Source organism: Micropterus dolomieu, linkage group LG16 (assembly GCF_021292245.1).
Source record: "Micropterus dolomieu isolate WLL.071019.BEF.003 ecotype Adirondacks linkage group LG16, ASM2129224v1, whole genome shotgun sequence".
NCBI classification, from domain to species: domain Eukaryota; kingdom Metazoa; phylum Chordata; class Actinopteri; order Centrarchiformes; family Centrarchidae; genus Micropterus; species Micropterus dolomieu.
The window spans coordinates 13,683,174-13,693,900 of NC_060165.1; the positions used below are offsets into that span (position 1 = coordinate 13,683,174).

General features: G+C 40.0%; 1 protein-coding gene across 3 annotated transcripts in view; it reads left to right on the forward strand.

The window, feature by feature from the left end:
- Positions 1 to 6,581: 6,581 nt before the first annotated feature.
- The window catches only part of LOC123985008 (proline-rich protein 5-like), a 16,088-nt gene continuing 11,942 nt past the window's right edge, over positions 6,582 to 10,727 (forward strand). For all 3 annotated transcript variants that reach the window (XM_046072335.1, XM_046072337.1, XM_046072336.1), the window contains exons 1-2: positions 6,582 to 6,807; positions 8,593 to 8,682. In XM_046072335.1, the coding sequence (XP_045928291.1) occupies positions 8,657 to 8,682 (26 nt within the window). In that variant the 5' untranslated portion in view covers positions 6,582 to 6,807; positions 8,593 to 8,656. The remainder of the gene's footprint in view (positions 6,808 to 8,592; positions 8,683 to 10,727) is intronic.

Below are 10,727 nucleotides of genomic sequence, written 5' to 3' on the forward strand. Positions count from 1 at the left end.
GCCGGAGACGTGTGTTGCAACAATGACACAACCTGAAACTGCATGTTGTCACCAGTAATCACCAGTCAACCGCCACAACACTCTAATTCTGTCAAATGGTCTACTGAACAAATATTAAACGGTAAGAATCACACTGAAACGACAAGCTAAATCAAGCAATCAACAGTTACTGTCAGTTTTATGTATCAAGTGTTAACTGAAGAAAAAAGCCCCCCATACAACAAGTCTACAGCCATGATAGCGGCTGGGTTAAGCTATACTAAATGGAAATGCCAGCATGCTAACATTCTTACAATGCTGATCTTATGCAGGTCTGTTTAGCATGTTGGGATGCTAAACATTTTGCTAATTAGCACTAAACACAAGGAATCCACATCCATATTCTTGTGTATCTAAGTAGTTATTTTACGCACTTTTCTTATGACAAGCAAGCTTTTGTTAAAATATAACTGTTTATGATGTGACCTATCTGAGTAGCAGGTGTACCATGGGGACCACAGGTAACAAGTCAGCATGAGCATCGTTAGTTTTTACACACAGTGCAACCAGGTCAAACATTGGAGACCCTGCAGTTTTACAGCACAAAACAGGAAGTGGTCTTGAAGCAGTTAATGGTTTTCAGACTTTCTCACAATGTTGGATGACAGAGCAAATAAAAGCAACAGCAGATTAAATGACTTCCTTTTCAGTAAAGTAAACAGAAATGTAGAATTTATATCAACATATGACAATAAATTTGACAATGATATACAATAATAATTATTTGTATAGCACTTTTCAAAACCAAGTTACAAGGTGCTATGCAGTAGAAACAAACTTAAATACTTAAAATAAAAGTAATTGAACAATAACAAACAATAAATAATACAACAACAACAGCAATAATACAATGTTTATAAAAACGGCATTCGATAAAAATGAGACTTAAGAAGAGATTTAAAAGAGGCCAGTGAGTTTGCCTGCATGAGATGGCAGGGAGTTCCACAGCTGAGGGGCCCAAACAGCAAAAGCCTGCTCACATTTAGTGACAAGACGAGACTTTGGTAGAGCCCTGTCGGAAGATCCAGCTTGTACGGAGTTATCAAATCACAGATGCAAGCAGGAGCCTGACCGTTCAGGGCTTTAAAAAACAAGTAGATAAATCTTAAAATCTACAACTCACAGGTAACCAGTGAATGGCAGCAAGAATTGGTGTGATGTGGTCACTCCTCTTAGTGCGAGTTAGAAGCCTGGCTGCAGCATTTTAAATGAGCTGCAGTCTATGAATCTTTCCCTTACTAATACCAGTATATACAATACAACAATGCAGAGCATTGGAATAATCAAGTCTTGAGAAGAGAAAGGCACGGATGACGGATGACCTTCTCTAAGTCAGCAGACGAATGACCTGATCTTTATCAGATTATTTATATCACTGTTTAAAAGGTACAATGTGTAAGATTTGACCAACATTTTTCTGTAAAACATAAAAAAATGAACTGACATGATCAATAGAATGCAAAGAAGTAACAGCTCTGACATATTGTCAAAGACATCTTTGTGATGTGTTGCAGAGATATCTGCTGAAGTTAGCATGTTAACCCGCTAGCCCCAGCCCATCCTGTGTTCAAATACCACTTGTGCCTTGAGATGCGATAGAGAGTCAATGTAGCGTCCAGTTTGACCTCTGTCCAATGTGAAAGGACAAATGATGCTTTCCCTCTTTTTCCACGACCTCACTTTCCTCTACTTTTTTGTCTCATGCCACCACCTGAACTTCCCAGTCTCGGACTGGGCAGACTGGGTCTGAAATTGTCATTGTATGGGGACACACAGGTGGTGGAAGCACAGTACTTGATACTGATTGTGATAAATTAAATATGTGTGCTTGCCAATCCTTTTGGTTTCTCTGCCCTTCTCCCCACTGTTCACCTGGAGTGTCATTCCCCTGATGAACTATTAAAATCTGCCAATACAACATAATTATTAGAAATGATATCACTGCTGTTTGTTGTTGGGTTTTTTAAATTACATCCTTATTCCACATAGTTCTCTGTTGTGTCTAAACAGTGGCAGAGAGGAGCAGACACACACAGGCAGTCTGAACTGGTTGTTATTGCAATGGTGGGACAAACCACTGATTGTTCTAATATATATATATATAAACATTGATAAATACGTAATAGATAACCTTTTTAGCTGAGTAGGTTTCCATATGGACTCTGTATGTACATATGTGTGTGTGTTTACTAAACAGTGGTCACGCTTTCACTTCCTGTCCCTGCAAACACACCCTTCAAATCTGTCTCTGATAGTTTGTATAGTTTTAAAATGATCAATCCTATATGCCCCTAAAATGTAATCAGTGGCTTCTATACCCAATTCCCATATGTTTCATAAGAGTCATGGAAATCATGTACAGTTTTGATATAATTTGATATTTAAAATGTGTGTCATCCAAAGTAAACAGATACTCCTCTTTTTTTCGTCTTACTCATTAATGTATTAGTTGCTTTCCAACTACCGTCAGCTGCCCTTAAATGAAGCCTTTAACCTTTAACTGCAGCCAGACGGTGACCAGTGTGGACCAGGATGCTACTGAAGTGGAACACTTATGCAGACTTGTGGTCTGGGTAAATACAGGTTAGTACTGACTTTGGTTCCTTTGCAGCACCTGTGGTGGTTTAAGGAAGGAAGGAAGGCTGGGCTATTGTTTGACCTCTTTTTGTAATCTCAGTTTCTCAATCAAGTTGATCTGACAAAACTTTTTTTAAAACTCTTTCTTTATCACTGAGTTGGTGAATCGAGGTAAAAGTCATAATCTGCTGCACATCTATAAGCACAAAGGTGGAGATAAGAAGAATCAGACGAATTACAGAAATATTTTGAGGTTCTGAAAGAGCTGAGATGAAGATTGTGGGAGTAAAATTATCTTTTATTTTAAGTGCATTTTATTGTGAAAATATTGGGTTAAATGGTGTTGGATCACTTTAATTTGGTTTAGATACTGACATAACACACCCTTCTATAACGTAAAACAAAAAAAAGAATGAAAAAATGACCTGGATGTTTGCGACATTGGACCAATTTGAAAGAAAATCCAACCCTTCCCCTATGCAGTAGCGATGATGTTGCAGCCTTGCTATGTTTAGTGTAATCGTGTACTTGTGTAAGCAGAGGCTGCTAGTTTACGCTGGGTGATGTGGTCTCCTGAGTGGAGTCAGTACAATTTCCTGCTGCTGTTTCCTTTGGCGTGAGAGCAGCTTTTCTCCCCTTGTTTGTTTGCACAGCCCAGATTTACATGGCACCGAGTTTTAAATGGCGCACCAGTTTGTCTGTGGTGAGAGTGTGTGTGCATTTGATTGTGTACATGAGTATTTCAGTACATTTTTGGTAAAAGTGCATGCCCACCTTTGCTTTATGTGCTTTTCCTGTCCACATGTGGTTGTGACCGTGTGTGTCCATGTCCCCTGTGTGTGTGTGTGTGTGTGTGTGTGTGTGTGTGTGTGTGTGTTTGTGTCAGCCTAATGTGAGTTTGTGTGTGTTTTTAAATAGACTGAGGAAACTGAATGTAGAGTATCAGTCCAGCAACCAATAGGTCGCCAATTTAGGAACACTTTGTCCTGCCAGTGCCATTGAGCAACGCACTAAACCTCTACCTGCTCCATCAGTAGAGAATTTATAAGTCAGAGAATCAGGTACTTGAACAACTTCAATATTTGAGATGAAATGGAGAATTCAGGTGTAGTAACATCCAATATTTTCAGTTGTGTGTAATGTCATGAAAAAGACATGGCATTTCACTTGTAAAACATTATAAAACTAGGAACCAGGAAGTGGAAGCCCCTCACCACGTGAAATCTTCTGAAGCTGAAGTATTTAGAGAGTGAGAGGTGTATGCGTAGGAGAGGAAATGAAAAGCAAAACCAGGGAGACTGAGAACAACTCATCCTCATATGAGCTTACAGGTTTCACACTTAATAAGGAACTATTGCAACTTTTTTAGAATGACCTCAAACGCCCACGTTGGATTATCTAACAATATTACACTGAAAAAAAGCTTTTCTCTTCAGGAAATAAACAGAATGAATGCCATATTATCATGTAAGAGCTTGCACATTCTTACAGCGTGTTTTGTGGTTTTTGAACCTACAGAGTTTCCTTGTTGAAATCAACTTCAAAGTGTGCTGTAGTGCAAATTGCCAGCCATAAACTATATAGGAAAGAGGTTGTGAAAGAGAAACAGAAAAGCAGTGTTGCTGCCTCTATACTGTGGAAATAAATGAGCATCAGAATTCAAGTGTCTTTTACACTTTCGGACCTAACCTTTCTACTTTGTGCTCTTAAAATTATAGCTAGGAATGGACTATATCCAAAGAGTACAATTCCAACAATTAATAAAAGGCATAATATTAAAGTATCTCACCACAAAATTGGTTTCAGAAAACTATCATTGAATAAATTACAAATTAAATGACACATGTTCAAGATGATGGTGTGTTCAGTTTACAGAGGGAATTCCAAGTTTGTCCTGTATGCCCTGAATATTTGTGTGTATGTGCACAGGCAGAGACATTAGTTACACTCTGCTTATATAATGTTCAGTGATTAGTGAACTCTGGGCGAGTTGTATTTTTCCAGGTGCGTGTGCGTGTGTGTGTGTGTGTGTGTGTGTGTGTGTGTGTGTGGTTGTTTTATAGTCCTGACAACTTTTACGATACAATCTGGCCTTGACCAGTAGACTTTGTTATTATAAACCTGTTCCTTATTAAATTGGGAGGGACAGTGTAGTGTGTGTGGACATGTTTTACTCATGTTATGAAGATATAAATCTGTTTACACGATCACATTGTGGAGAGCCGCCTTTCTTTTGGGAACAAAACACAAGTCCCCATAACGTAAATCATTACATTTTAGGGTGAAGACATTTTAAGTTTAGTGTTAGGTTTAGGTTAAGGTTAGTGTAAGGGTTAGGCAAGTAGTAGTTCGGGGTCAGGGTATCTCTAAAGGAAGTCAATAAATATCTGTCATGTCTCTGAAGTGATATAAACACAACTGTGTGTGTGTGTGTGTGTGTGTGTGAGATGCAGTAACAGAGGAGTACAGTTGCATATTTATGCGGTCTCTGCAGACAGAGTGCAGTTTGTCTGATGGGACACAGTTGGCTCTGTGGTTAAAACTGGGATCTGTACATTAGATACTGTTTGCAGTAAATGCAAATTGGCTCTTAAGTGTGAAAACACACACACACACAAACACACACAGAAGCCTGTGTAGCTGCTGAGTGGCCTTTTCTGTCAGCAGTAAAGGCACTCAGTGTAATGACCAGTGTATTGAGTGGGCTGCTGTTGTATGGGTTTGGCTATGAATTGTTTCACTATGAATTAAACATGATGGGAGTCAAATCTGCTGACAACAGAGACGCCCAATGTTTTCAACCTGCTGACAAAGCTGCCTCCAATCTGCACTAAAAAGTCATGTTGAGGCAGGAGACACATTCTTTCTTTCTTTCTTTCTTTTAAGCAAGTTTTGGCTTCAAGTGAAATGTATCGACAACTGTCAGACGGATTGCCATGAAATTTGTTGCAGACATCCATGTCCTCTTCAACATAAACTGTAATCATTTTGCTGAACCCTTTGTTTCAGTCAGTAGCAATGACTTAAGTGGTTATGGTAAAGTTCTGGTGGAAAGTATATCAGTACAACAGCAGTGTTAATGACAACAGATTGATCATTTTTATTTGAATTGAATAAATATATTTAAAAGCACCCTATCTGTATCTCTAACATCCATCTGTTAATGTGAGCACCTGAGTCTACACACATACAGGCTGGGAATATTTTAGCCATAATCTAAGTCTCACTCCTTTTTATTGATTTGATCGTAGCCACAAATCTAGCTGGATGTTATGATAGTGAATGTTTTCATTTTCTTTGTATACATTCCCAGTGCAGTAACAGACAATTTCACTCACTATAATTATTGGCTATTTACTTTTGTCATTTACCCACAGAAGCGGTAGGCTATGTATTTTTCCCACACATCACCCTCCAAAAACACCCTGCCAAAACCTACTGCTACCACAGGCAAAGTTTTCCAGATCTGCCACTGAAAGTAGCATAAAATGGACATATTACCTTCCCTGTCTCTCTCTACTGTACTGTCAAAATAAAGCTAAATGCCAAAAAACCCATCAAGTAGGCTACCTCAATATTGTACCTAGTTGCATTTAGTCCACTTGCATTAGACATAATGTTCATAGTAGATAGAATATTCATAGCAGTAGTAGAATAACACATGGATAAAAAAAAAATTTCTCTCTTTATTCTTTGCTTTTTAAATATCTGTTCAACTGTTATGTGTAGCCTATTATCATATAGCCTACACTCCACACACACTAAACCACAAACACTTTCCATAGCTTACTATCTCACCCATCGACTCCAGCGCACAAACGTACGCACCCCCCCCCCCCCCCCCCCCCCCCCCCCCCCCCCCCCATTTTGTCTCTCTCTCTCTCTCTTACACATACAGCTTCATGCTTCTCACTTCCTCCCTCTCTCGCGCACGGAGAGTTGCGGAGAGCCGTGGAAACCGCGCTGACAGCTCGCAGCTCACGCGGGGTCAAGTCCCCATATCTTTTCAGGAGAATGTTCTCAGCCGTCGCGCGCTCTGTCATTTGAGCTGAAGAGGTGTGACGGTGGACTACTTTGCCACCGCGTAGACCTCCAGCCTTCACGGATTTACAGGAGTTATTTTTGGCTTTCTTGCTGGATTTTAACATAGAGGACACTTGCTATTAACAGGACAGGAAGGCTTCTGAAAAAGTGAGTATGCTGAATGAAAATCGATCAACTCAGTAACTTGAGAAAAGCAAATGTCCCCATAAGTTTTCTACTGATAGAAGAATCAATAGCAAAATATTATTGGCTAAAATAACTTACTTACATATGTAACATACCATAGGCCTACGCCAGGATTTCTGTGCGCTTTAAAATTGAAAGTGTTGTATTGCACATTAGTTGCCCTCAGGTAGACATGAGGCAGCCTTGAGAACTGCTGTAAATAGACACCAATGATTTGTACAGCAGGACGTCCAACTTGTGGTTTGGTTTTCTGTCACAGTCTTGTAGAGCAGAAAACCTGCTACAAGACACAGCAAACAGTTTCTTTAGCACTTGTCTGGTGCAATGTGGTAATTTCCCTGTTGCGCTTCCAGTCTGCAGAATGGTGTGTGTGTGTGTGTGTGTGTCTTTGTGTGTGTTGTGTTTTCCAGTTGAAGCCGATTATGGGTGTTCATTTTCAGCAGTGTAGTCTATGATATCTACTTACATTGTAAACTGTCTGCTGCCGAGAGAGAGGTGGGGGGAGGAGGAGGCTCGCAGGTTTCATTCGCTGGACCTCTCATGAAAATCTGTCCATAGTCTGATGGAGAAACACTCTGAAGCTCCCATAAGCACAATCCACATATCTAAAGTTTAAAAGCCCTTAAGCAAGGCATTAAAGCGCACTGAAGTGTGGCATAAGAAAGACTTGGTCAGAGACAGACACCAGGATCAAGGCCACAGACATCCACCAAGACAAACCTATTTCATTAACTTTAAAAAAATTTTCTAAGTCCTGGTTCTTATAGAAGGTTAAAATCAGTTTCATGTTGTGAGGTCAGGTAAATTTATGTCAAGTACATCGGTCAACGCAAGTGTGCTTCGCAGATAAATTACTAGATAATAAAAATAAAATGAATATATATTGAAGGATAGACTAGGTAATCCATTTAACTTTGGCTGCCAAGCAACAGCAGGTCATGGTTTATATTGCGTAGCAACACACATAATTTCCAGGAAGTAAAGCCTGTACCTCTGGAGAGTCATTAGCCAAGCAGACAACCACATTACAGTTTATTTATCTAAACAGACAGTGATTACCCTGATCATGACCACACCAGGGCCCTCATACCTAAACACCACGTACAATGCATTTGACAGTAAAACTGATTCAATAAAGTTAAGCTTTGAGCTATATAACTTTACATGCATGCTTTGCAACCAAAAGTCTAAAAACCATCACTGTAACTGTAAAGTAATTCACTGACACTTTTATTTTATTAAATGTCATTACAAAGCTGAGGAGCACAGAAAATAAAGATCAGAAGTGTTGTTTTGGTTAAGGCAGGGATATAGTTCATGAGGAAGCCTCAGCTTTATCCTGTACTAAAACCTGCCTGATATATTTGTCCTTCTATCTGTGTGTGTGTGTGTGAGTAGGGGTATTTGAGTTCGTGGTAGGATCAGATGTCCTTCTCAACCACTTTTCTGTAATTTGATTAGAGTACTATGTCTTGTTAGCAGTACACTGTCATAGAGGATAAAGAAACCAGGAAATATTCACCTTTAAGAAGCTATAATCAGAAAATTTTGACTTTTTTATTCTTAGGAAATTACTTACACCAAATAATGGATTATCAAAACAGTTGCCGATTAATTTAATAGTTGACAGCGAACTACGTGATTAATCATTTCAGCTCTAGACTGTGTTGCTTTCAGCCTGGTGACAATTTTGTTTGAAGTCGGATGATGTTCTCTACCAGTGATTCTGCTTGTTTCCTTTCTCAGATGCTGATTCACTTGGGGTGGTTGCAGGGCAGTCAGTAGGTCGCAGCGGTCTGTCAGGGCTAGCATGGAACGAGATGGGTCGTTTAGGAGGTAAGGGCACGCACGCACATACACACACACTTCAGCAAGCCCCTCTTATTCACTATGCAGAGTTCACTGCAGCTCTATTACTTTTTCTCTTCCTTTTTCCCTCTTTGTCCCTATCCTTTGGGACACACAAATGTAGATGAAAGTGAAGAACACACGCGTATACCCACACACATTCCTGAATGACCTCATTCATTCTTTCATTCATACAAACATCCCCCCTTATCCTCCTTTGTTTAGTAATTAGACCGCAGCATTTTGTCTCTCAACTCCTTCCTGTTGTTTCAGAGCCAAAAACAAAAAAAGTATCTATCTTCTGGGCTACATCAGCGTCCCTTTAATTTACATAAATAAAGACATATATCACTTTTTCCATCAGCAGAGGGATCGTCCCTAGACACGGTTTGCAACTCAGGGTTTACTCTGTATCTTCTGCTTCTGTTTCCATTATTTAGGAGAAAACTTTTGACTGAAGTGTCTGTAGATTCAGTAGCACAAGGTACAACACTGCACCTTTTCTGAGAGAATTTTGGAAACTCATCCTCACTTTGACACAAAAAGCGTGTGTGTGAGAGAGAGAGAGTTTCCTTGTGAGTGTGTGTGTGTCTGAGCCCAGGGCTCCTGTTTCTCACACTGACCTATTTATTTGTCGCTGAACTAAGATCCAGGTTGACAGAAGGACCTACAACACACACATGCACGCACACACCTTCTCTCCTCTTCCCTGCCATATTCTTTTACATGGCTTTGATTTTCCCTCGCCACTTTCTATCTTCCTCTTAGCCACTTCTTCTTCTCTTTCTTCTGCTCTTTGTGTGTAAATTAATTTAAATTCAATTCAGTTTAATTCCGTCCATGTGAACAATGTTCATTGGGCATTACAAATGTATTGAAACAAAGAGGGAAAGTAAATAATTCCACAGCAGATGACAGTAAAAAGCAAATATCAGCAAATCAGCGTGATAAACATATATTGAACAGTGATTAGCAAATTGGGCTAACATCTGATAATAAATCAAACACAACTTCAATCTGTCCTTGGCCCCACACAGACAGACAGACCGACAGAGAGAAGGAGGAATTAAAATGTGTGTCACCTTTAAATCCTTCCCCTCCCCCTTGGCACCTCTTGAACCTCAAAGGGTTCCTTTGTTCGCCTGGCACAAAAGCTCACAGGGTCACATGGTCACCGACTGGCACAGTGGGAAAGTGAGAGAGAGAGAGAGGAGGGTAATGAAGAATAGAAACAAGTCAGAATTAAGAGGGAGAATGGAAAGGGAGAGAAATGAAACAAGAAATAATTATAAAAAAATGGGCATGTGAAAGACTGGGATAGAGACACCCTTTCTCCTCTACGAACTTCATCCTTTCTTACATCCACCTGTCGTTCTGTCCAGAGTGACACACACACTCATGGAGTGGGGATATGTGGTACCTTTTCAGTTACTAGAGTAAGTACATACTGTGTAGGTATGTCTGTGTGTGGAGGGAGATATGTTGTATTACAGAAATAGCTGGTTTGGTTGTTTGAATTATTGTGAAAGTATTTCATTCTTTGGACAGTTGAGACAATGCAACAGTAATAATAAGAGAGATAAAGAGATATAAAGATATTGCAGTTTGCATATTTATACTTGCCTGCATGTATACAGTATATAACATAAATACACATATACAATAACACTGCACTTTTGTACTTTGCTCCTCTTCTTTACTTTTTAGGACACTGACTAATCCACTAATCTTAACCATCACTACTACATTCCTAAACCAAACCCACATCCTAAAAAGTAAAACTAAAAACCAACAATTCTAACCTTGCCAGCTTGTCTTGGGGCGGCAGTAGCTCAGTCCGTAAGCATTAGTCTGGGAACCGGAGGGTAAATGGTCCAAATCTAGCTCGGACCAGAGTTGTGGAGTGCGGACTGGTAGCTGGAGAGGCGCCAGTTCACCTCCTGGGCACTGCCGAAGGTGGCCTTGAGCAAGCACCTGAACCCCTAACTGCTCCGGGTGCCGCACAGAGTGGCAGCCCCCTCACTCTGACATCT